The 26,760-nt window shown below is 43.3% G+C and overlaps 1 protein-coding gene and 1 pseudogene across 1 annotated transcript in view; both read left to right on the forward strand.

Annotated features, from left to right (window-relative positions):
- The window catches only part of cdadc1 (cytidine and dCMP deaminase domain containing 1), a 71,253-nt gene extending 61,614 nt beyond the window's left edge, over nt 1–9,639 (forward strand). Inside the window, exon 9 of the mRNA XM_039746516.1 lies at nt 7,051–9,639. Within this exon, the coding sequence (XP_039602450.1) occupies nt 7,051–7,124 (74 nt within the window). The 3' untranslated portion in view covers nt 7,125–9,639. The remainder of the gene's footprint in view (nt 1–7,050) is intronic.
- Nucleotides 1–26,760, forward strand: part of LOC120524051 — a 658,450-nt pseudogene that overhangs the window by 582,196 nt on the left and 49,494 nt on the right.

Genomic DNA, 26,760 nt, shown 5'->3' on the forward strand with positions numbered 1-26,760 from the left:
CAGTTACAATAAACTGGTGTCAATGTCGCATGTTAAGGCGGCTTTTTGTTTCTGCAGTTATATTTTTTAATAAAAGCGCAATTGTGTTATTCTTGTGAAAATGTTTCTTTGCTATTTGGACTTCAGGCTTCATACATTATATAGTTTATGCCTACATTTTGTCATCTACTACTAGAATATAAAAAACGTTTCTGTTTTAACAATGTGTTGACACAGATTACTGTAGAAACGGAACAGACATGAAATGCGTGTGTTCCAAACAACGATCTATTATTTCCACTCTAAAACTCCACTTCACTCCCAGATACTCAATCAAGGCATGAGCTGAGAGAAGTTCGTGCACGTTCTAAATTGGTGGGGGATGGAATAGCTCCAAGCTTCTCTTTATCAGCACATTTAGAAGACAAAGGACGCATGGAGAGGTGTGAAGGGATTTAAGAAGCAGTTTAAGGTGGGACGGAATTACGAGTTTTTTCGTAGGCTCTGGTAATTCTAGTGTTGACAAGTTAATTAAACAAAATACAAAGATGTACGGGGGGAAAAATTTAAGAGGTGGTTTAATGAGGACAATCCAAAGCAGGCCTGGATGACAGGACAGGCTCTAAAAAGAATTTCCAGCTGACAAAGACCACAAGCTTTTAGCAGATGAACTGAATATTTTTTTTGCCAGATTTGAAACCAGTGATTTCAGCTCCCAAAATACAGAAATAAAGGAGATGCTTTATAAAAACAGCGGGAATTCTGTTGTGATGGGGTTCAGTTTAAGGGCTGGCGGCAGGCAGTGGGACCAGACGGCATATCAGGTCGGCTCTTAAAGTCTCGCTCTGAGCAGCTCTCTCCAGTTTATCATTGGCTTTTTAACTGGTGCCTGACCAGTGGCATCGCACCGAATCAGTGGAAACAATCGATCAGCCATCACCCCTGTGTCGAAGGTTTCTAGGCCAAGCTGTTTAAATGACTACAGACCAGTGGCACTTAACGTCTGCTCCAATGAAATGCTTTGAACATTTGGTGAAAAACATTTTAATGACAGAGACAAAGTCTTTCAAGACAACAATCAATTTGCCTATTGTGCGAACACAAGTGTGGAAGATGCTCTGCTTGTTATCTTACATCACATCCACACCTTTATTGATCAGCCTGGTTCGTATGTCAGAATACTAGCTTTGGATTTTTCTTCAGTGTTCAACACCATAAGTCCTCGTATACTGATTGGGAAACTGATCAGTGTGAATGTAAACCCATTTATTACACTATGGATTTGGAACTTTCTTTTAAATCATTCACAGCCAGTTAAAGTTCAGGACACTTCTTCAATAGTCATTCATTCAAACACAGGACGTCCGCAGGGCTGTGTGTCTTATCACCATTACTGTTTACTGTGTACACAAGTGACTTGAGACAGAACAATGAGCCCTGCACCATTATCAAGTATGTGGATGACACCATGCTGCTAGGACGCAGATCTGGGGAGGATGAAGACAGACACACAGACAGATAGATAGATAGATAGATAGATGTGAAAGGCACTATATAATAGATACATAGATAGATAGATAGATAGATAGAAAAGCACTATATAATAGATAGATGTGAAAGGCACTATATAATAGGTAGATAGATACTTTATTAATCCCAAGGGGAAATTCCTATACTCCAGCAGCAGTATACTAATAAAAAAAAAAAATCAAATTAAAGAGTGATAACAATGCAGGTATAACAGACAATAACTTTGTATAATGTTAACGTTTACCCCCCTGGGTGGAATTGAAGAGTCGCATAGTGTGGGGTCTCCTCAGTCTGTCAGTGAGCAGGACGTTGACAGCAGTCTGTCGCTGAAGCTGCTCCTCTGTCTGGAGATGATCCTGTTCAGTGGATGCAGTGGATTCTCCATGATTGACAGGAGTCTGCTCAGTGCCCGTCGCTCTGCCACGGATGTCAAACTGTCCAGCTCCGTGCCTACAATACAGCCTGCCTTCCTCACCAGTTTGTCCAGGCGTGAGGCGTCCCTCTTCTTTATGGTGCCTCCCCAGCACACCACCGCGTCGAAGAGGGCGCTTGCCACAACCGTCTAATAGATCATCTGCAGCATCTTATTGCAGATGTTGAAGGACGCCAGTCTTCTAATGAAGTATAGTCGGCTCTGTCGTCTCTTGCTCAGAGCATCAGTATTGGCAGTCAAGTCCAATTTATCATCCAGCTGCACTCCCAGGTATTTATAGCTCTGCACAGTCACCTCTGATGATCATGGGGTCCATGAAGGGCCTGGACCTTCTAAAATCCACCACCAGCTCCTTGGTTTTGCTGGTGTTCAGGTGTAAGTGGTTTGAGTCGCACCATTTAACAAAGTCCTTGATTAGGTTCCTATACTCCTCCTCCTGCCCACTCCTGATGCAGCCCACGATAGCAGTGCCGTCAGCGAACTTCAGCACGTGGCAGGACTCCGAGTTGTATTGGAAGTCTGATGTATGTTGGCTGAACAGGACCAGAGAAAGTCCAGTCCCCTGCGGTGCTCCTGTGTTGCTGACCACAATGTCAGACCTGCAGTTCCCAAGATGCACATACTGAGGTCTGTCTGTAAGATACTCCATGATCCATGCCACCAGGTGTGAATCTACTCCCATCTCTGTCAGCTTGTCACTAAGGTGCAGAGGTTGGATGGTGTTGAAGGTGCTAGAGAAGTCCAGAAACATAATTCTTACAGCACCACTGCCTCTGTCCAAGTGGGAGAGGGATCGTGGGATAGTGAAAGCCGCTATCTAAATCGAGTGGACCGTACGGTAAACTGGTACAATAAAAACTCTCACTCTGAATGTAAAAAAGACCAAAGAAATGATATTTGATTTTAAGAGACACAAATCTGTATGTTCACCTCTTGTAGTTCTGGGAGAGGAGGTAGAAATAGTGACTGAATATAAATACTTAGGAACTTACCTACTGTAGATAACAATCTTAACTGGAATACAAATACAAAAAAATGATTCTCTAAATACAACCAGCGCTTATTTCTCCTCCATAAACTCAAACTCTTTAAAGTAGACAAGGACTTCATGTTGTCCTTTTATCGCAGTCTGATCCAGTCTGTCATCCCTTTCAGTTTCATTGCCTGGTTTAATGGTCTGACAAACCAAAACTCAAAAAAGCTCCAGCAGATTACGAAGTACGCAGGTAAAGTTATTGGGGCTGATGGAGATGATTTGACTAGCATGTGTGTGTGTGTGTGTGTCTCAGAGGGCAGGCAACGTTAAAGAAACTGGAAATCAGCTCAACTGACGCCAGACATCCATAACATGGAGAACTAAAGTTCAGTAAATCAGGAAGGAGAGTCGCTTTGAAAATCCACACAAATCGCTCCACAGACTCCTTTCTTCCTACTGCCGTACGACTTTTCAATAAGAAATATCGGAAATAAGATTTTGATAGATATCCCTTTTTTGGTGTAAATATATTCTCTAACTGCCTTACATTAACCTTTCTTGTTTCTATTTGTCTGTTTTATTTCATTCTGTCTGTTATTAGATGCAACTGAGAAGGCAAATGTCATGTTTTCTTGTGTAAACTAAATAAAGAAACCTCAAACCTTAAAGGAAGTGCCTGAGATCCAAAGCAGACCACCTCATCTGTTAATCATGGCGGTGTTATGACTTGGGCATGTATGGCTGGCACACTTCTCTTCATTGGCGACAGGACTGCTGACGGCAGTGGCACAGTGAATTCTGAGGTGTACAGAAACATCTCATCTGCTCAAGTTTCAGTAATGGCCTCCAAACTCACTGAATGGAGTTTCATCCTACAAGATGATGGTGACTCAAATGTACTGCTGAGGCAACACAGGAGTTTGTCAAAGCTATAAAATGGAAAATTCTTTAATGGCAAAGCCAGTCACCTGATTTAAATCCAACTGCGCAGGCCTTCCATCTGCAGAAGAGAAAACTTAAGCAGACAAGCCTCCCGTAACAAGCAGGAGCTGAAGATGGCAGCATTAGAGGCTTGGCAGAGCATCACCAGAGAAGACCCTCAGTGCCCTGCTGATGTCTATGAATGGCAGACTTCAAGCAGGATATGTGACGACGAGTCCTAAATATGACCCCGGCTTTAACTGACCTACCCAAACATGATGGTGCACCCCCTGAAATGGCGGGCAGTCTACAAAAAGCATCGTCATTTCTTCATGCTGTGACCACAATGTGTGCAAATCCCCTTCAAGGAAAGTCTGCACTGTGCACTTGAATCACCGAATTGTCTGATTTGTAGTTTTAATCCGTGGAGCTGAGGGGTACATCAGGTGTAAATGTGTCTTCGTCCCCACCACTATGGTGGGCTCTGTATTTATATAGATACCCACCTGTTACATTTCTATGAAACTACTTGAACCCGCATCTGGCCCAACTACCTCTTCTACTGAAGTCTGTGAGAAATTCCTCCACTTTTTCCGTATCAAAATTAAAGATCTAAATAATTCAACTAACATAATTACATCATCTGTTTATATCTCTCCCTGTTTTCCCACTCCATCCAGCTCCTTCTCTAAGTTCTCACCAGTCACATCTGTGTTTGTTAATGACCTGCTTTGTAAGATGAGGCCGACTACTTGTGCACTGGACCCCATCCCCAGCACTCTACTTAAATCCTGCCTTCATGCCATAATCCCGACTGTTACAACAATAATAAACTCATCCCTTGACACTGGCTTCTGTGCCGCTCACTTTTAAAATCGCTTCTATAACCCCAATGTTAAAAAGTCTGGTCGATGCTGATAATCTTAACAATTTTTGGCCTATTTCCCACTTACCTTTCCTGTCAAAAGTTCTTGAGCGTGTTGTAGCCTCCCAGCTCACCAATTACGTAACCTCTAATAACTTTTGGAACCCTTTCAGTCTGGTTTCAGAGCACAGCTGTGAAACGGCTCTGCTACGGGTAACCAATGATTTGCTTATGGCAGCAGACTCTGGACAAACCAGCATATTAATTCTGTTAGACCTCAGTGCAGCATTTGACACTGTCAGACATGACATTCTACTGTCCAGAATGGAGAACATGCTGGGTATCTCTGGCACTGCCCTCCAGTGGTTCAAGTCCTATCTGACTGATAGGCAAGAGTTTGTTAGTCTTGGCAACAGCAGATCCAGCTTGGCGCCAGTCACACAAGGAGTTCCTCAGGGCTCTGTCCTCGGCCCTCTTCTCTTCTGTATTTATATGCTTCCCCTTGGCCATATTATTCATAGCTTTGGACTGGGCTATCATTTTTATGCAGAAGATACTCAACTCTACTTCAATGTTAAAAGTGGAACTTCATCAGAGCTTTCTCAGCTCACAACTTGCCTCAGTGAAATTAAAACCTGGATGGAGCAGAACTCTTTAAAATTAAATTGCAACAAAACTGAACTCCTGCAAATTGGGACTAAAGTGCAACTTAATAAAATGAGCTCCTTCCCAGTCCATCTTGGTGGTGATCTCATCAGACCTGCCTCTACTGCAAAGAATCTTGGTGTCATTTTTGATTCCTCCCTTTCTTATTCCCCCCACATAAACCACATTAAGAAACTTTCTTACTTTCATCTCGGCAACATATCCCGTGTTTGCTCCTTCCTCTCCTTTTCTAACGCTGAGAAACTTGTCCACGCTTTTATCAGATCTCTCATCGATTATTGTAACTCGCTGCTGGCAGGTGCCCCTTCTAATCTTATATCACAGCTCCAGCTTATTTAAAAATCTGCTGCAAGAGTCCTTACTCAAACCATCAGCAGCGAGCACATCACACCCATCCTGCTCCGTCTTCACTGGTTCCCCGTGTCTTACAGAATTGAACATAAAATTCTACTAATAACCTACAAAGCCTTAAATGACCTCACACCAAACTACATCAGTGACCTTCTCCATCACTATGTGCCTGCCCGGCCACTAAGGTCCTCTGATGCTGGCCATCTTGTTGTGCCCCACACTAATCTACACTCCATTGGTAACAGCAGGGCCTTCAGCTGTATAGCGCCCAGACTCTGGAATGACCTACCGAAATTAATCAGATCAGCTGACTCCATGAATTCTTTTAAAAAACAACTCAAACCTCATCTGTTCAGGGAGGCTTTTAGCTCTACTTGACTTTATTACCCTTCTCTCAGTTTACAGTACATCTATAGATAGATAGATAGATAGATACTTTATTAATCCCAAAGGGAAATTCCCATACTCCAGCAGCAGCATACTGATAATAAACAATATTAAATTAAAGAGTAATAACAATGAAGGTATAACAGACAATAACTTTGTATAATGTTTACCCCTCCTGGTGTAATTGAAGAGTCGCATAATGTGGCGGAGGAACGATCTCAGTCTGTCGCTGAAGCTGCTCCTCTGTCTGGAGATGATCCTGTTCAGTGGATGCAGTGGATTCTCCATGATTGACAGGAGTCTGCTCAGTGCCCGTCGCTCTGCCACAGATGTCAAACTGTTCAGCTCCATGCCTACAATAGAGCCTGCCTTTCTCACCAGTTTGTCAAGGTGTGCGGCGTCCTTCTTCTTTATGTTGCCTCCCCAGCACACCACTGCGTAGAAGAGGGCACTCGCCACAACCGTCTGGTAGAACATCTACAGTATCTTATTGAAGATGTTGAAGGACGCCAGTCTTCTAATGAAGTAAAGTCTGCCCTGTCCTCTCTTGTACCGAGCATCAGTATTGGCAGTCCAGTCCAATTTATCATCCAGCTGCACTCCCAGGTATTTATAGGTCTGTACCCTCTGTACATAGTCAGTCACCTCTGATGATCACGGGGTCCATGAGGGGCCTGGGTCTCCTAAAATCCACCACCAAAATATGTCAAGATGTTCCTGTAACCTGTATGTGTGCTGCACCATCAATTATGTTGTCTGAATTTCCAATCTTACTCTTCTTTATTGATTTGTCTGGTTTAGTACAATGCTATATATACTGTATACCCTGCCGTTCTCTCTTAAACTCTGTGAAGGGCCTTGAGCGTGGGAAAGGCGCTATATAAATAAAATGTATTCTTATTTTCATTTCTTATTCTCTTCCTTTTTTATCTTTTTTTTAAGATGGTTTACTTGGGAAGCACTACAGAGATGTGGATGAGGAGCTGCAACTGATCAAACGTTCCTGTGTGCAGTGAATGAAGAAGGACCACCGACCTCTTTGAACGTTCAAACTGTCGTCTTCCAGTCGCTCACAAGGCAAATCCTCCTCCATTGTGTTCTTATGGTTGCAAGAAGCCCCCCACCCCTCGCGTTTTTAGCTTGAAGCTGCTGCCGCCGTGGCTCTGACTGCACGCTGGTCTCGTCTGGTGACTTACCGGCACGGGAGTCTCGCCTGTCCCATCCGAGTTAAGCTCTGCTTGTTTTTAAAGGAGAATAAGAACAGGGTGCAGCCATCGTCGCTCCCAAAGCTTTAAAATTCCAAAGTGTGACTGCCGTATCCAGCTGTCCCATTTTCAGCCCAGTAGAACAGGAGATTGTTTAGGGAATCCGCATCAGAAAGTGGGCTTAGTAGCCTCGTTAGTTGTGTGAGAACTAAGGGGCAGCAATGCCATGTTGTGTCACAGTTTATTGACATGGCCCTCCAGCCCCCGGCTCACGCAGCGATGTTTGTATTTAAGAACATTTTTTTATTATCTGATAGCCGCCATATTCCATAATTGATCATTTCAGGCCTTGTCTGTCATTGCTGGAGTGACGCTCTGGTAAATCATTGGTGACACACGGCAGTCTAGACCGGGGACCCCAACTTGGCACCGTAGTATTTATTCAGAAAGAAAATGCTGTGTCAATGCTACTGAAAAATCTGAATGTTGTGGCTGTGCGCCACTTGACTTCTCACTGAGCCAGGCTTTCATCCTCCGATCACACCCTCCATTTTAAAGACAGCAAAGCCACGCGGTAAAGAAAGAAAAAGTTAGCCTGACCACTACGGGCATCCTTGGTGCTTGACACTTAATTGCTTCCAGTCTCAAAATGAGGCAAAACCTTAGATGTTATATTTCAAATTGTATATCGCACCACGAAAATGCCCAAAGTGACCCCAGATATGTAAAAATGGCGTGTATGAGATTTATTAGGCGCTCGATATTTCGGTGGCCTTGCATTCACGTTGTTCTCCCAGACTTGGCCAACTAGAGTTGTGATGCGTTGGCGCTGATTTCGTGCTCACAGCGGCCCGGAATGTCCTAAGAGGTGCACTCGGTGAACACGCTGCTGCATGGTGGGACGTCCTGGACGTCAGCACTCTGAGGTGTTCTTGAAAGTTTTGAATTTCCTCCGATATGCTTGGGGTTGGGGGACACACATCCAGGACGGCGTTTAAACCTCCAGATCTCGAGACTGAATTGGAATCGGTGACATCCTCTGAGCGGATGTCTCTGGAGTTTACATTACGCGGCCTAAACGTGGCCTGAGCGCTCACGTACGTAATCGGCTTGTGCGGAGCGTATGCTGTACACGTGCGTTTTGACATACAGGACCAGTCAAAAGTCTGGAGACCCCCAGAAATGGTCATGTTTTTAATAGAAATTGAGGTCTTTTTTTTATTACAAATACCCTTAAATTGATTTAAAGATACAGGTAAGACATTACCAGTGTTGCTAATGGCTGTTACTGCTTGAAATGGCCGATTTTCAATTTATTATTCACATATTTCTGCCAAACTCCATTTTCTGCTGCCATTCCTTCAGTCAGTATCCTTAATTATTCAGGTTATGATAATTGGTTATTAGAGAAACCTTTCTAAAAGTATTACCACCGCTGACACCTGTAATCCCATTCACTTGGGTAACAAAGTGCTGGGATTCTGGGATCAAAAATGGCCAACATGAAACCACTTTCTCAAGAAGCATGTCGGCCTATTGTTGTTATGCAGAGTGAAGGCTGTTCCATGGGACAGACTGTCGAGAAACAGAAGATTTCATAGAAAGGTGTCTGCTGCCGTCTTGAGAGAAGAAGGTCAGCTGAATCTGAGCAGGATAGAAATAGAAGGGGAAGGCCCAGAGTGTAGTGTGAGAAACAAGGGGCTTACAGGTCCTCGGTGGTCTTCTAACTTAAATACACACCCAGCCGTGGTGTCCACCGCATCGGAGAAAAGACGACTTCAGAACGCCGACCATAATACACTTTTACAGTCCTCTCGTGTCCAGCATCCATGTTTAGCTGCCCATGTTCACTTTTTATTTTCTAGTTTCAGACAATAGCGTTTTCTTCGAAACTCAACCGCTAAGGCCAGCATCCCAGAATCGCCTCTTCACTGTTGCAGGTGACACTGGTATTAGGTGTGCCTTTACGGATGAAGCCAGCTGAGGAACCCGCAAGGTGTTTGTTTCTCAGACTCTCATGTTCTTCTCCTCTTATGGAGTCACCGATCTCGGCCTTGCCCCTCATGTTCTGTTCAGTGATCCAGTCTGCCACCTTCTCCTTAGACACCTTTGTACGTCATCTTCGGTTTCTTGGCAGGCTGTCACATCGAGTGACCTTCATTCTGCAAAAACGACAGACATGTCCTGTCATTTTCGAACCCACTTACCGTATATACTCGCATACAAGTCAGGTCTTGAAGCCCGAAGAATCAATCATAAAATCAGACCCTGACTTATACACTCATTCAAACATGCGACCCTTAAATTTTGTTTTCTTGCCTGCCTCCTCCAATCTCGTACCAGTTTCTCAGAAATATTGAATTTTGTTGCAGCAGTGCAGTTACCAATTTCTTTCACCAAATCAACGACTTTTAATTTACAACCAGCTATATATTTTCTTCTGATCGAACGCTCCATCGTAGATAAGTGATGCTCTTACAATAAAGGTGTACGAGGGTGTAAGATACAAAAAACATGAAACAGTGCAAACGAATAGTTTGGGTATTACCGTGTGGTTACGTCAACACAATACAGTAATCCCTCCTCGATCGCGGGGGTTGCGTTCCAGACCCCCCCGCGATAGATGAAAATCCGCGAAGTAGAAACCATATGTTTGTGTAGTTATTTTTATATATTTTAAGCCCTTATAAACTCTCCCACACTGTTAACATTATTAGAGACTTCTAGACATGAAGTAACACCCTTTAGTCAAAGGTTTAAACTGTGCTCCATGACAAGACAGAGATGACAGTTCTTTCTCACAATTAAAAGAATGTAAACATATCTTCTCTTCAAACGAGTGCCGTAAGGAGCAGAGAATGTCAGAGAGAGAGAGAAAAGCAAACAATCAAAAAATCAATACGTGCTGTTGGGCTTTTAAGTATGAGCACCGCGATAAAGCAGCCGCAAACAAGGGAGCAATGTGAAGATAGTCTTTCAGCATTTTTTAGAGTAGCCTCCGTATCTTCTAAACAAACAGCCCCTCTGCTCACACCCCCTCTGTCAGGCGCAGAGAACGTCAGAGAGAACGAGAAAAGCAAACAATCCGCTCGGGGAAGCACATCGTATATCATTGAGGAGTTTTAGTTAATATGTAATACATGCTCTGATTGGGTAGCTTCTCAGCCATCTGCCAATAGCGTCCCTTGTATGAAATCAACTGGGCAAACAAACTGAGGAAGCATATACTTTAAATTAAAAGACCCATTGTCCGCAGAAATCCGCGAACAATCCGTGATATATATTTAGATATGCTTACATTTAAAATCCGCGATGGAGTGAAGCGCGAAAGTCGAAGCGCGATATAGCGAGGGATTACTGTACACAGGAAAAAAAAGGCAGTGTGCCCCGTGGTTACTGTCTCAGGTGGGCGTTAGCATATCGTAATCTCTTGGACCAATAGCGTGAGTTTTCCGCATTCAAATTATATGAACGACATTATAAAATACCAGAAATTATACTGTAAAATCAAGTCCCGACTTATCCACGGGAGATCTTAAACGTGAGTATATATGGTATTCCCAAACAGGGTTGTGGAGAATGCTGGAGGCCATCCCAGCTAACACAGGGTACGAGGCAAGAACAGACCCAGGACAGGGCGCCAGTTCATTACAGGGCACACACCCACCCCAGTTTAGCATTGCCAGTCCACCTCTGGAGACTGGGTTGAAACTCATATAGACACAGAGAGGACCCAAACCCTGGTCTCCTCACTGTGAATCAGCAGCACCACCACTGTACCGCCCCAGACTGACAGGAGTTTTGGAGAAAGCCCTCTCTTTTTGACCATTCTTTTGAACCCACAACTGAACTTTAGGAATGCCAGATACCTTTGGCATTTGGGTTGCAAGGTCCTAACGACCAGTTAGCATGTAAATGGAGCTAATTAGGGATGAGCTAAGGGAGGTGACTGTTAGGACACTGGAGGAATGGCTTTCCAGTCCTATGTGAATAGTAAATTAAGAAGTGATCATTTCAAGCAGTAGTAGCCACTTGGGGGCACCAGTACTGTCTTGGCTGTAGTTTTAAACCCATTTAACGGTGTCTTGGTATGAGAAAGTATTGATTTCTATCAAATACAGAACATTTCTGGGTGCATCGAGACGTTTCACTGGTACTGTAGGGACGCTGCACATGCAGATCCTCTCGTTGTTTTGGTTTTTTTTTTTTCCTACCATTGCTCTTCGGTTTTCTGCCTTTTTCAAGTACTAAATACGGTCGAGTCAGGCCAGCAGTTTATTCCAAATTAACTTCCCTCATCGCAACCCTGATTGTTTGCTCAGTCTACGGTGACTGCCTGGGTGGACTGTTTAAAACTCCGATTTGACACGGGGGAATCAGACTTGAATCGAACTTCAGTACTACACACGAAAATGGTGTACATCCGGTCTGAAAAAGCTGAGTGTCTCGTGGTTTTGAGTGTTTACACACAACATCCGATTTGCGTCAGATTTGTGGACAAATGTAAATCCGACCACATCAGAGTTGTAGTGTAAACGCAGCCTAAGTTATCGTCTCGAGCTTCCCCAAACTAACGCGGCCTTCTCTTAAAGGCTTGCAGAGGAGGCCACTGTCTGTATTTATCTGACCTCAGTGTGTCACGTACGCAAAATCGACTTGGTTATTGAGCTCCTCAAATTTTCCATTTTGACAGTTGACATGGGGGTCATAGAAGTTAAAGACATCATTTTACTTAACAGTCGTAAGAAACAGTCGGCTGTCACATATTTTGGCAGATACGCCGTTTTCCCTGTGATATATCGGAATTTTACAAGCACGTCGTTGGTGCTTATGCACTTTATTGTCGATTGGTTGTCTGGAACGTCACTAAAGACTATAGTCGGTTCTGTTGGGCTCATGGCTGCCTGATTGTTTTTGTGGTCATTTTTCCACTCCATAAATCCCAAACTGGGTGTGCGTTTTGCAGGTCGGAGGTCACCTTCTCACAGTACTGACTTGCGTGAAGTTCACCGCACAGCTGAAAATGCACGTCGACAATCTGCGAAATTCTCATCGTAGATAAGAACGTGGAGAGCTCACACAGTAAAACAGAAATCTGGGATTTGGACCGTATCGATGGCCTAGTATTTTGAATTTCAAAATCCAAAAAATCTGAAATTTTCTAAATCCCTTGTTGGAGTGAAAGCCTCCTGCCATTGCTACTGGACTCGTGCAGTAGGGAAGTTCTTGGAGTCCGCCCAGGCGCAGTTTCGTCAGTTAGTCACAAACCTTCCACTAATATTGTCAGCCTTGGTAAATAAAACTAATATTATTATTTCTCCTTGACCTCTCATTCAAAATATTAATGTTTAAGTGAACTAAAATAATTGAAAGGGTACAGATGTTCTCACCATAGAACCAATCTGTTCTACAGCTGTGATTTTTGGAGAGACGTTGGCCACTCAACCGTTCCTCCTCATTGTTTGTGAGGCCTCAGCCACTTACTGCTCCGTGTCCGTAATGATCAAGCGTCTCAGAGTAGGAAACGGTAAACGTCCTGACCGGATCAGAAACCTCCGCGTGACGCCCATTTGGTCCTACTCTTAGGAACAGGAGTGGAACAATTTATCAATTGTACCCATTTAAGGAAGCTACTCCTGACTTCACCAGGATTCATCAGAGTTTGTCAGGTATCCTACTTCACTGCCAGAGGATGGCGTGCAGGCAGAGATCGGCACGCACATCTCAGCAATGGCGGAATGTGTTGCGGTATTTCCAAATCAACCACTCAAACGTACCTTCGATCCGATAAGGGAATCTGGCCTGTGTGTGTCACCTTGTATTTATAGCCCAGTGACACTGGACATCATGGCTGACTGCTTACGTGTTCCCACTCACTCAAATGTACTTCAAAATCCAAATGGGAATGTACTTGAGTTAGATTTTACTCAGTAATTGTGTCAATCGTATGTCGCTTTTATTTACCGAGGATGCCAATATTAGAAGTAGTGGGCCTGATGAGAATGGAGGCTCCATTAAGAACTGGAACTTCAAAATGTGGGTGCCTGTAATGATGTTGATGACACAAGGTGTCTGCGAGTGCTGGCCTCGAGGGTCCTATCATGTGGCTAAGTGGGGGTCCCCCTAGAGGCACACCCTCGTCTTTTTCGTTTGTAGTCTCGTTCTCCATAAATACCAGTATGGATAGACCCTCAAAGATGAGTGCAGGTGCCTGATTTTTTAACGGGTGGGTGGATCAGCAAGTTACTGCCCACCGACATGAAGCTGTGGGATGCTTTGTTGCAGGAATGGCTGAAAATTATAAGTTGTGTGATGAGCAGGTGTACAGTATGGAATGCAGATGTGATATTTTTAATAAATAAAAGAATGAGAACTGGCGTCCTGGTGATGCTTTCATCCTTCTACTTTAAAGTAAGTCCTGGGAATGGTGTGATGGCCATGTGGACCACTCGTCAATTGCACAATGAAAGGCAATGCAGGAAAGGTCTGCAAATCATGAAAGAGCTAAGGAAATTAGTGCTAAGCAGGCTCTACTGCACTCCATGACCGTACCATACATGTTAGAAGTTGGACAGCTGGAGCTTTGATCTTCACTACTAGCACTCCTTCAGGATTCAAGGACAGCTGATGGGTTGTTTCACATTACAATGTGAATGGACTGAAAGGCCTAACATGACTAATGCTGCCTGTCCTCTCCATGGTTTGTTGTCCTGGCACAGCTTTAACCCACAACTTGTCCCACCACAGGGTGCTACTGAAGCTCTTTGTCCACAGCCATTAGTCTGTATACAGTAATAATAAAGGCGCCTTCCACCCAAGACACATCTGATCCAACAGCACCAGAGGAGGTCAAGTGTTACGCGTTGGTCCGACATGCACTCTGTACACGTGTGGCTGTAAAAGATCTTCTGGCTGCCACAAATCAGAAATCTGCCACAAGGCTGCATGTGTGGCCTGGTCCCCAACTCTAGAAGCAGGCCTCTTGGCCCTCACAGGCCAAAACAGACCAGGGGACAGTAGGATTGTGCGAACCCCTGGTCCCAAATAACAAAATAATGTCCCTGCTACTTGAAATGTTTAATTAACAAAATCCAAAAAGAAGTCCAAAAAAAGAGAAAAGAGAAACAATCAAAAAAGGAAAGACCTGAAAGTCAGGCCCAGGTGAACAAACCCAAGTCTGTAATAAAGAGATCTAAACCCTTCAAGCAAAACTAAACTTCATTAAATAAAAAAATGATGGAAACATTTCAAACAATCTAAGAAGGAGAGACATCTCAAATCACAATGTCACAGCCCTCATGCCAGCTTATACATAGCTGAATTTTAAGTAATATGGCAGTCATGAAGCAAACGACTTTTGATACAGATGAATACATCTTGGACATCACTAATGCAGAGACGCGGCCCAATATGGTGTGTGAATCATCATCATTTTCAATCTTTTGGTGCTTTTGTTTGTGTCACTGATCGTCACCAGCCACGTGTGTTGGCCTTGGTTGTGGGAGATTCTTCCACTTCGGGTTACTCCTGTTGTTCTTGTGCAGAAGTCTGATGGGACCGACAGAGAATTACGCAGAGCTGAACAAGACCACCCATCATGATGCCCACGCATTGCTGCTGGTGTAGACATCGTAGAGTCAGCGCACAGGTCAGTTCCCTGCATGTGAAGTCTGCGTAATGGCAGGTGAGGATGGGGAGTGACCGCATTAAGGAGAGTCGCAGAGGATGCCTTTTGGTTTTTGAGACACCAGGGCATCATTACAGAGTTCGAAGGACCAGAGACATGAGAGAAGACATTTTTAAGTTTTATCTACAATGTCTTGTCTATCAACATCCAAAGGACCTGGCCAGCATCTTCAGTATTTTTCACGTGGATAATTTAATTTCCTGCACCATCAAGTAGCCTTCCTCAGCCATGTGGTGTTGACTGTAAGGAACCCCAGGCCATCATGGACTAGGACTACAAGTGTATGTCCAGTCATCCATGCATATTACTTTACATGTACTGATACAACATGGAAACAGAACAGGGCCAAAAATGACACCCCAGTAGACTCCACCTTCACCAGAGCTTCACTCCATCAAGGAGGTCGTTGCTTTATATGACACCTGGTGACGGTACGGTTAGGGTCTGGGGACTCAAGTCAAGTAAACCAAGTGACAAAAACCTGCAATCCCATTGGCTGGCCAGTGGAGCTTCTTAATCGCGGTGCTGTGGAGGTCTGCAGCTGGACCCATCATGACACCCCACTTCTGTCCTCCTCCTCTTTTTCGTTGTGTTTCAACTTTAATCTTGAAGTCCCACAGGAGGCCCTTTCCCCCGACATCCTTCTCTCACCCTGGTGCCTTAGAACTTTCTGCTTCCAGGGCTCCCTCTATGAATAACCAAGGGTCACCACAGCCACTGTCCATACCTGTAACCCTAAAAGCTGTGTTTATAGGGCACGACGACACAATAAAAGTCACCGCCATCAATTGTGATTTTAACAGTGAGCACTACTTAGAGCTTCCTAATACTGCTGTGAGGGAAACAAATAAATATGGACACAAACTCTAGCTATCCACCGTAATAAAAAGATACGTATCTGTGTGTCTGTCATTCCAACAGGTGGCGCATCACAGACATGTAACATTATTTTTCCTATATCGTATGGCATATAACAGAGACATACAGTGGTGTGAAAAACTATTTGCCCCCTTCCCGATTTCTTATTCTTTTGCATGTTTGTCACACAAAATGTTTCTGATCATCAAACACATTTAACCATTAGTCAAATATAACACAAGTAAACACAAAATGCAGTTTTTAAATAATGTTTTTTATTATTTAGGGAGAAAAAAAAATCCAACCCTACATGGCCCTGTGTGAAAAAGTAATTGCCCCCTGAACCTAATAACTGGTTGGGCCACCCTTAGCAGCAATAACTGCAATCAAGCGCTTTGCGATAACTTGCAATGAGTCTGTTACAGCTCTGGAGGAATTTTGGCCCACTCATCTTTGCAGAATTGTTGTAATTCAGCTTTATTTGAGGGTTTTCTAGCATGAACCGCCTTTTTAAGGTCATGCCATAGCATCTCAATTGGATTCAGGTCAGGACTTTGACTAGGCCACTCCAAAGTCTTCATTTTGTTTTTCTTCAGCCATTCAGAGGTGGATTTGCTGGTGTGTTTTGGGTCATTGTCCTGTTGCAGCACCCAAGATCGCTTCAGCTTGAGTTGACGAACAGATGGCCGGACATTCTCCTTCAGGATTTTTGGTAGACAGTAGAATTCATGGTTCCATCTATCACAGCAAGCCTTCCAGGTCCTGAAGCAGCAAAACAACCCCAGACCATCACACTACCACCACCATATTTTACTGTTGGTATGATGTTCTTTTTCTGAACTGCTGTGTTCCTTTTATGCCAGATGTAACGGGACATTTGCCTTCCAAAAAGTTCAACTTTTGTCTCATCAGTCCACAAGGTATTTTCCTCTTGGCAATCATCGAGATGTTTCTTAGCAAAACTGAGACGAGCCCTAATGTTCTTTTGCTTAACAGTGGTTTGCGTCTTGGAAATCTGCCATGCAGGCCGTTTTGCCCAGCCTCTTTCTTATGGTGGAGTCGTGAACACTGACCTTAATTGAGGCAAGTGAGGCCTGCAGTTCTTTAGACGTTGTCCTGGGGTCTTTTGTGACCTCTCGGATGAGTCGTCTCTGCGCTCTTGGGCTAATTTTGGTCGGCCGGACACTCCTGGGAAGGTTCACCACTGTTCCATGTTTTTGCCATTTGGGGATAATGGCTCTCACTGTGGTTCGCTGGAGTCCCAAAGCTTTAGAAATGGCTTTATAACCTTTACCAGACTGATAGATCTCAATTACTTCTGTTCTCATTTGTTCCTGAATTTCTTTGGATCTTGGCATGATGTCTAGCTTTTGAGGTGCTTTTGGTCTACTTCTCTGTGTCAGGCAGCTCCTATTTAAGTGATTTCTTGATTGAAACAGTAATCAGGCCTGGGGGGGCTACGGAAATTGAACTCAGGTGTGATACACCACAGTTAGGTGATTTTTGAACAAGGGGGCAATTACTTTTTCACACAGGGCCATGTAGGTTTGGATTTTTTCTCCCTAAATAATAAAAACCATCATTTAAAAACTGCATTTTGTGTTTACTTGTGTTATATTTGACTAATGGTTAAATGTGTTTGATGATCAGAAACATTTTGTGTGACAAACATGCAAAAGAATAAGAAATCAGGAAGGGGGCAAATAGTTTTTCACACCACTGTATGCATTTCATTTGTCATGCCAACAGCTGGCACATCACAAACATCTGTAGTAATGCATCTCGTTCGTTGCTATAAATGTTTGATGCGCCAGCTGTTGGCATCACAAATTAAAATACATTCCAACAGGTGGTGCACTGCAGACGGTATGTTGATTGCTGAGACTTCAAGACGTCTTGGGTGCACAGATACCAAATGAATTAATTATATAGCGCCTTTCATAAACAGCACTATATCAGAGTGCTTCACAAAGCAAAATCAATGCGTTCATTCGGGCGTCCGATAGATGTACACACAAAGGCCCAAACGCTGCACTGTAAAACTCTGCGGCCCGAAATGAAAGGCTCAGACTGAAACGCCGAACCAGTCCCGCACTTCACCAGTCTTACAAAGAAGAAGCCACCCAGTGAATGACAGAAATGTCAAAGCAAAATGGCGTTTCATTTACTTTCAAATGTAAAATGTTACGTGAGGCACACGTTTATAACAACCATTTAAAAATGAATGGACAAAAAAAAAACCAGGAACTTGCCTAAATTTTCATAGCCATGCTTGGCCACTGTGGCAATGGCGGCTGATTGTCTGAGATTTTTTTCCCCCAAGTTGCACTTGAGGTTTGGCCATTCTCTCCTCCTCCTTTATTACTTCTTCGAGTTGTTGGTTTTTTTATTATTTTATTTTATTTTAATTTTCCTTTGTTGAAATGACCAACTGCTTTGCATCTTTTTCTATCAATGGCCAAGACCTCGCCGAAGAGATTTGGTTTAAAATGGATTTTATTTTTTTTTAAATTCATGTTTAATTTAAGAATGTCCACCCCCAGATATAAAAGGTAACTTATTGATGGATTCTTAGGTTGTTGGTTTTCTTTCATTCTTGTTATTTTTCCCTGTTTGAAAGCACTTTGAGCTGCTGTTTGTATGAAAATGTGCTACATACATAAAAATTGTTGCTGTTAATCGATTTGTGATTTATCCCACTGTGTTTTATCAGGTTGGTGAACATTTAAAGTTGTGGAGTTTTTTACTTACCTCTTGGAGTGATTAGCACAATTTCGATTTGTAACCTGATGTCCTACAGAAAAGCTTCCGAACGGCTCGTCTCGTTTTGCTCATTGCGCGTTGCTCTCATTTATGATCAAAGCGTTTCGACTTTTACCTTCTCTTTGTGGTTTCTTTTTGCGCTTAGGCTTTTTGAATTAAAATCTGCATTTAAATTGCGTTGTCGTCGTCTTGTTTTCCAGTGTGCAGTGACATTTTGGGGCTCAGTTTCAAAGACACCGTTGTTGGTTGTGGCGGTGGCTTCTCCCTGAAGTCGCAATTCGTGACGTTATCTCAGCTCGCTGTGCGCGTCAGTCTTTGCCCGAGATTGTGTCGTTAGGGGAAAGTCAAAGATACGGTTGACAAAACTGAAATGACAGACAAGAAATCGTATCAAAGATACAGGCTAGAGTTATTATCAGAAAGTGAAACGTTCATGTCTACAAAATCAAATGCGTGGCAAGAAATCGTAACCAAAATTAGGGTTCTTAAGGGAAAGTCAAAAATACTGTTGACAAAACTGAAATGGAAGACAAGAAATCGTATCAAAAATATCAGCTACAGTGTAAAAAAATAATGTTAAAATTAAGAAAAAAAAAAAGGTGATAATATTTTTAGGGCAGCACGGCGGTTCAGTTAGGAGACCCGGGTTCTTTTCCCAGGTCCTCCCTGCGTGGAGTTTGCATGGTCTCCCCGTGTCTGCCTGGGTTTCCTCCCACAGTCTAAAGACATGCAGGTTAGGTGCATTGGTGATTCTAAATTGTCCCTGGTGTGTGTGTGTGCCCTGCGGTGGACCGATGCCCTGCCCAGAGTTTGTTTCCTGCCTTGTACCCTGTGTTGGCTGGGATTGGCTCTGGCAGACCCCCGTGACCCTGTAGTTAGGGTATAGCGGGCTGGATAATGACTGACTGACTCTAAGCTCTGCAGACTAGTGATGGGTCGTTCTTGAACGACTCGTTCATTTTGAACGAATCTTTAATGTGACTCGGGAAGTAGGAGTCGTCTCGTGGGAGTGATTCGTTCAGTCGCGCCTGCGCATTTGCGCAACTTCCTATAGTTTCTGTATTGGAATTATTGATTCACCAGATTCGAGTCTTCGGGTTTTTCGAGTCGTTCGTTCGTTCATCACGTGACAGCCCCATAAGCTTAACCAACTCAGTCTGAGCCGGAAACAGAATTGATTAGTTCATCTCTCGAGTCTTCGGGTTTGAGTCGTTCGTTCATCAAGTGACTGCCCAGTATGCAGTCTGAGCCGGAAAGACAATTGAACGAAATGACTCGAAGAAAGATTTGTTCATTTTGCTGAACGAGACTCAGGGGTCCGAGTCGGTAAAATGATCCGAACTTCCCATCACTACTGCAGACCATTCCTTCGACCTCTTGGTGTGGCTTTTGCTCAGCTGTGGGACCCTCTAAAGCCCGGTCCAATCAACTGAATTGACCACAGGGGCTCCGGTTTCCTCCCACAGTCCAAAGACATGCAGGTTAGGTGGACTGGCGACCCTAACCCCCGTGACCCTGTAGTTAGGATGTAGCGGGTTGGATAATGAATGGATGGATGGAATATTTTTAGGTCTACGGTACATTTTTAAAAAAAAAAGGTAAATTTACAGTAAAGTACTGGCAGCTGGGTTGCCAGAATTTTACCGTAAAAAAAAAAAAGCTGACAGTATTTGTAGGTCTATAAAAAATGTATTTTTACAATAAAAAACTCGCAGCTGGGTTACCAAAATTTTACTGTAAAAAATAAGGTCACAATATTTTTAGGATGAACGGGGACACTGCCTGGCCAGGACGCCTGGATAGTCCCCGAGTTGGACAATATTTCTCCTCAACCATGAGAGGGCAGCCGCCCGGGTCTAATTGGGGGCCACAGAGACGGAGCTGGGAGGCTCCGTATGAGAGGACGTGGCCACCGCCAGGCGCCGGACACTAGAGAAGCCTGGATGGCAGCACTTCTGCCACACCAGGTCACCCGGAGTGCTTCCAGGTGCTTTCCTGACACTTCCGCCACACCAGGAAGTGACGTCAAGGGGAGCACCTGGGGCTCATCCGGGTCAAGATAAAAGGGGACAACTCCCTCCAGCAGACGAGCCAGAGCTGAGAGGAAGGAGACGAAGCTTGTGAGGAGGGACAGGAGGTCAAGAAAAGAGAAAGAAGAAGAAGAGTTGCTGATTTAAGGCATTATGGTGCTCGATTAGTTAATAAAGAAGTGTGTTCTGGACATTCTGGTGTCGGTCTCTGTGTGTCTGGGGGTACGCTTTCCACAAGGTCTACGGTATAACTTTGTAGTAAAAACTGTTTTCACTTTGCAATACATTCCAACAGAAGGGAATGTTTAACCATACCCAGAAGTTCATGTAGTGTAATAAATATGCCAATCAATAAACCATTAGAAAGTACTGTCAGGTTCAAACCCCAGTACACAGCTCAGCTTGCATCAATAAAGTAACCACCACCACCACCAATAACAAACGGGTACCATTTAATTATACACATTGAAAGTAGGGCACACTGTCTAGTGGGGAAGAAAAGTTAGCTTCTGTGGTGTATGGTGTCCTACAGGTGTGCCAGCTTACCGAATACAGCCAACCGTAAATCAGCTTCCATGAGCTCAAAAAACCTTCAGCACGCAAAACAAAATCCGTCTGCTAGCTTTGTTTAAGTTTTTTTTTTCTCAGCTATTTAAAGTTATGCGGTTCAGCAGGAACAATATGGTAAAAGGGGGTGTGGCCTTTATGCAAATATCGTAACTTCGGTTTTACTGAAACGGCGCCTGACCGACTGACATTTTACGGTCGTTTACCTTCGCTATTCAACAGTTTTACACTGCGAAACGAACAGATTATTTCAGTGTAATTGTAATGCATCAGTAAACGGTATTCAGCATATTTTGAAGGTAGAAAAATATCGATTTTACAGAACTTGGCTGTAAAAAATAATGGCATGTATTGTTTAAGATATACAGGTAATTTTCAGTAGGTAACTTTCCTTATTTTCAGAAAAGGTCTTTTACTATTCACCATTTACAGTATTTTTACCGTTAAATTTACTGAAATTTTTCACAGTGTAGGGTTGTTAACGGAAAGTCAAAAATACCATCAAAAAAAAAAAAGAAAAGAAAAAACCAACAAGATTTGGGACAACAAATTGTAATCAAAAATACAGGCTAGAGATATTATGACAAAGTGAAAAGTTCATGTCGACAAAATCAAATGCGTTACAAGAAATCGTAATCAAAATTAGGGTTTTTAAGGGAAAGTCAAAAATACTGTTGACAAAACTGAAATGACAGACAAGAAATCGTATCAAAGATATCAGCTCTAGGGTTGTTAATGGAAAGTCAACCATACCATCAAGTTAGTTAGTGAATTAAAGGAGTGGATGAATGAGAACTACTTGTCTTTAAATACAAATAAAACAGAGATGGTAATTGTTGGAGGGAATGACGCTGATCACAACAATATTCTGTCATTTAACTCAGCTGGAATCCCAATTAATTTTACTGAATCAGCCCGCAATCTTGGAGTTCTCTTTGACTCTAGCATGTCGTCATTTAAAGCACATATTACAAAGTTGTCCAAGTCAGGTTTCTTCCATCTTAAAAATGTTAGGAAATTAAGGTGCTTTCTAAATAAACAGGATTCTGGGAAATTAATTCATGCATTTATCTCTAGTAGGATTGACTCCTGCAATGCGGTGTTCACTGGCTGTTCAAACTGTTCTCTATACAGCCTCCAGTTAATCCAAAATGCGGCTGCAAGAATTATTACAAGAACAAGAAAATACGAACACATAACTCCAGTTCTTAAATCTTTACACTGGCTCCCAGTTAAGTTCAGGGCAGATTTCAAAATCCTCCTTTTAACATATAAAGCATTAAATGGCCGAGGTCCGGCTTACTTGTCTGAACTCATCATGACTTACAAACCAGAGCGACATTAAGATCTCAAGATGCCGGTCTGCTTAGGATTCCAAGGATTAATAAAATAACAGTGGGAGGTCGAGCTTTTAGTTACAGGGCCCCTAAACTGTGGAGTGGTCTTCCTGCTACTATAAGAGATGCCCCTTCAGTCTCAGCCTTTAAATCCCGGCTGAAGACTCACTACTTCAGTTTAGCATATCCTGACTAGAGCTGCTGATTAACTGTACAGACTGCATCTCTGTTGTTAGTCATTAGCACTATAACATAAGTAACATGATAATTAGAATTTGAATACTAACCCTCACCTATTCCGTTTCTTTTCTCGGTACCCAAATGTGGCCATTGGTGCCACGGCCCACCTGCCAAGTTGTTTGCCTGCCTATGGTAAAGTCAACCCTGATGGAGGATCACAGGAATCATGGGAAAGAGGGGTCCTTTCATCGGAGCAACGTTTCAGCCGTGGCATGGCCAAATGGGGAGGCAACTAGATGGATGAGGTCTCCAGGACTCTAAAAATATCCAAACCTAATTATGTCATATCATCTACTGTTAAACCGTACTTCTAAAATTTTTATTATTATGCTGTCTTAAGGATTTGTTCTGTTCTGTATATTGTATTGCATTGACCCCCTACTTTTGACACCCAGTGCACGCCCAACCTACCTGGAAAGGGGTCTCTTGAACTGCCTTTCCGAGGTTTCTTCCATTTTTCCCTACAAGGTTTTTTTTTGCGGGTTTTTCCTTGTCTTTTTAGAGAGTCAAGGCTGGGGGGCTGTCAAGAGGCAGGGCCTGTTAAAGCCCATTGCGGCACTTCCTGTGTGATTTTGGGCTATACAAAAATAAACTGTATTGTATTGTATCAAAAACACAACAAAATGCGGAACACGAAATTATCATCAAAATTACAGACTAGAGTCGTTACCAAAAAGTCAAACACCATCACCAAAATGAAATCACAGGCCAAAAGCGGAGAGCTTAAAGATCTGGACGCAGTGTTATACTACATGTTTCTTTATGTCACTATATCTGGCCAATACTGTTATGAGTTTTATTCACATGTGCATGTTAACTGTGGCACACAGGGGCTCAGCAGTTAGAATTGCTAGCCAAGCATTGGAGTAGATAGCCAGAGACAACTGGAGGCTTGTATAGTCAGCTTAAACACAGGGTTAGGGTATTTCTGTCCTCTATCAGCACAAATCTTCTTTCCTTATTGGGGGAATGAGAATCGGCATATAAGCACTATGATATTTCTGTATTTTGTGGGGGAGGAATTCAGCTCTTGTTTGGAGACGGAGAAGACCAGCAAGTGAAGCAAGAACCATATAAAAGGTCTGGACAGTGGCCAGACCCTTGGAGGCTGCGTCGACACAAAGAGTTGTCGAAAAACCTCCCAGCGTGGGGACGGAGAAAATGGCTGACTGTGTTGATCCAGATTCCCACCTGGATAAAATTCTGTCCATATGCCTCCCCCCTGTAACGCGTAAAACGCCAGTAAATGTAAGCTAAAAGATATTTTGTCTCATGTGATTCTTGTACCGCCGTAATCACTATGGGAGGGATATCGCCTTTTCTGGTATATCATGATATTATTTAATAAGCCACAATATTAAAAGAACACATTTCCAAGAGAGCTAATGCCTCTGCAGGAAACACGCAGACAGACTTGTTTCTTTAAAGGCCGAGTCATCTGCAATCTCCACTTGGAAATAAACAGCAATCACGACCTGTGAACTCACACCGATGACACAAAAATTGTGAACTCCGAGGTCGTGTCCTCCAGCAACTGGGCACTGCGTCCCGGGATGTGGAACTCCTAAATCAGTGGCACGTGCATACAAAACAAGATGGCGTCAGAAATGGACGAAAATCATTTCAACAACTGTCAATAACAGTTAAATAATTAAAAAAAAAAAAAACTGACATCACAATGGAATTTTCCATATTTCAAAACCCCGAAGAAACACAAAATGTCAGAAAAAAAGGTTTAGTTAAAATAATAATAAATAATATGGAATTAATGGACAACAGTCACCTCCCAGGACTCGTATTCCGTTTCTCTTTCTGTGAGGTGCTCTTGGCATCTCTGCTGCTACACAAGACTATGAAGAAGTCCGTTACAGAAAGGAGACCACCGAGGACAATGAGAACAATAGCTAACTTAGCCGCTCGCTGTTCATTACCCATCACACTGCAGCTTTCATTGGCAGACTTGATTTTTCTAACCTTAGCAAGTGGTGGCAGCAGGTGATCAGTAGTCATGCAGTCGGTCGGTGACAACGGCAAGCAAGTAGGGTCCGACTGTGTCTGTAAAAGATGACAGCTAATGAGTACAATTTAAACAACGCAGTCCCAAGAGTGCAGGTGTTTTAGACCAGCAAGTTTCAGCCTTTTTTGACTTGTGCATCGGGAGAAATTTGAAGAAAATCATCACGGACGGGGCCGGTGTTTAACTTAATAAGCTCACAATGTGTTCACCCAGGGCCTGAAATGGAAATACATACAACAAGTGACCGTTACGGTCCAACCGCTACGCATTTTCTGATAGAAGTGATACACGCTTGGATTTTTCCTTGCGGACAGCACTCGTAGCAACAGTGACGGCTTTTCTCTTCTTCTATTTCTAGTCCTCCTCAGCACATAACATCCTGCACTGAAACCATTCTGAAGAAACACAGCAGCCAGCAATGCTGTTGGTGGTCAATTAGGTCGCGTCAGTCCGATTCATTCATTTGTACATTCAGGACACATTCACGATCTGTACACACTCAAATTGTTCTTGGATAACCAGCAAAATGAATCCGAACAAACTACAAGATTTGTACACTACCTGTCAAACGTTTTGGAACACCTCACCTTTTCCAGTTTTTCTTCAAATGTAATTATTTGAAAGGCAATGACTCGCCGAAAATGGTGAAAGGGTAAGAGGTTTAAATTTATAGTTGAGGTTAGCAAAAAACAAAAAAAGGACATTTCCAAATATTACAAATGGGCCTTCTTCAGGGAACAACTACCGTACATACTCGCTTATAAGTCGGGTCTTGAAACCCAAAAAATCGATCATAAAATCAGACCCCGACTTATACACCTGTTCAAAAATGTGACATGTACATTTTATTTACATCTTCTTGCTTCCTCTAATCTCGCACCAGTCTCCCAGACACATTGAATTTTGTTGCAGCAGCGCTGTTACAAGTTTCTCACACCACTTCAACGACATTTAATTTAAAACCAGCTTCATATTTTCTTCTGATTGAACGCTCCATCATAGATAAGGGATGATTTTACAATAAAGGTGTATGAGGGTGTGAGATGCCACCCAGCCACAGGGCATGCACAAACCAGCGTTTCTTCATGCCAGTCCCAAGCACAGATAAATGGGGAGGGTTATGTCAGGAAGGGCATCCAGCGTAAAATTTTGCCAAGTCAGTATGCGGACAACAATACAAATTTCCATACCGGACCGGTCGAGCCCCGGGTTGACAATGACTGCCACCAGTACTGTTAGCCAGCAGGGCGCTGGTGGAAATTGGGCTGCTGTAGGCCTAGGAAGCAGATGCATTCAAGGTGGAGGTGGAATTACATCAGGGATCAGCTCTGAGCTCTTTCTTATTTGCAATGGTGATGGACAGGTTGACAGACGAGATTAGACAGGAGTCTCCATGGACTATGATGTTTACTGATGACATTGTGATCTGTAGCGATAGTAGGGAGCAGGTTGAGGAGACCCTGGAGAAATGGAGATATGCTCTAGAGAGGAGAGGAATGAAGGTCAGTAGGAACAAGACAGAATACATGTGCATGAATGAGAGGGAGGTCAGTGGAATGGTGAGGATGAGGGAGTAGAGATGGTGAAGGTGGATGAGTTTAAATACTTGGGATCAACAGTACAGAGAAATGGGGATTGTGGAAGAGAGGTGAAAAAGAGAGTGCAGGCAGGGTGGAGTGGGTGAAGAAGAGTGTCGGGAGTGATTTGTGACAGACGGGTATCAGCAAGAGTGAAAGAGAAGGTCTACAGGACGGTAGTTGAGACCAGCTATGTTATATGGGCTGAAGATGGTGGCACTGACTAGAAAGTAGGAGACAGAGCTGGAGGTGGCAGAGTTAAAGATGCTAAGATTTGCATTGGGTTTGACAAGGATGGATAGGATTAGAAATGAGGACATTACAAGGTCAGCTCAGGTTGGACGGTTTGGAGACAAAGTCAGAGAGGTGAG

This window comes from Polypterus senegalus, chromosome 2 (genome assembly GCF_016835505.1).
Source record: "Polypterus senegalus isolate Bchr_013 chromosome 2, ASM1683550v1, whole genome shotgun sequence".
Lineage (NCBI taxonomy): Eukaryota > Metazoa > Chordata > Cladistia > Polypteriformes > Polypteridae > Polypterus > Polypterus senegalus.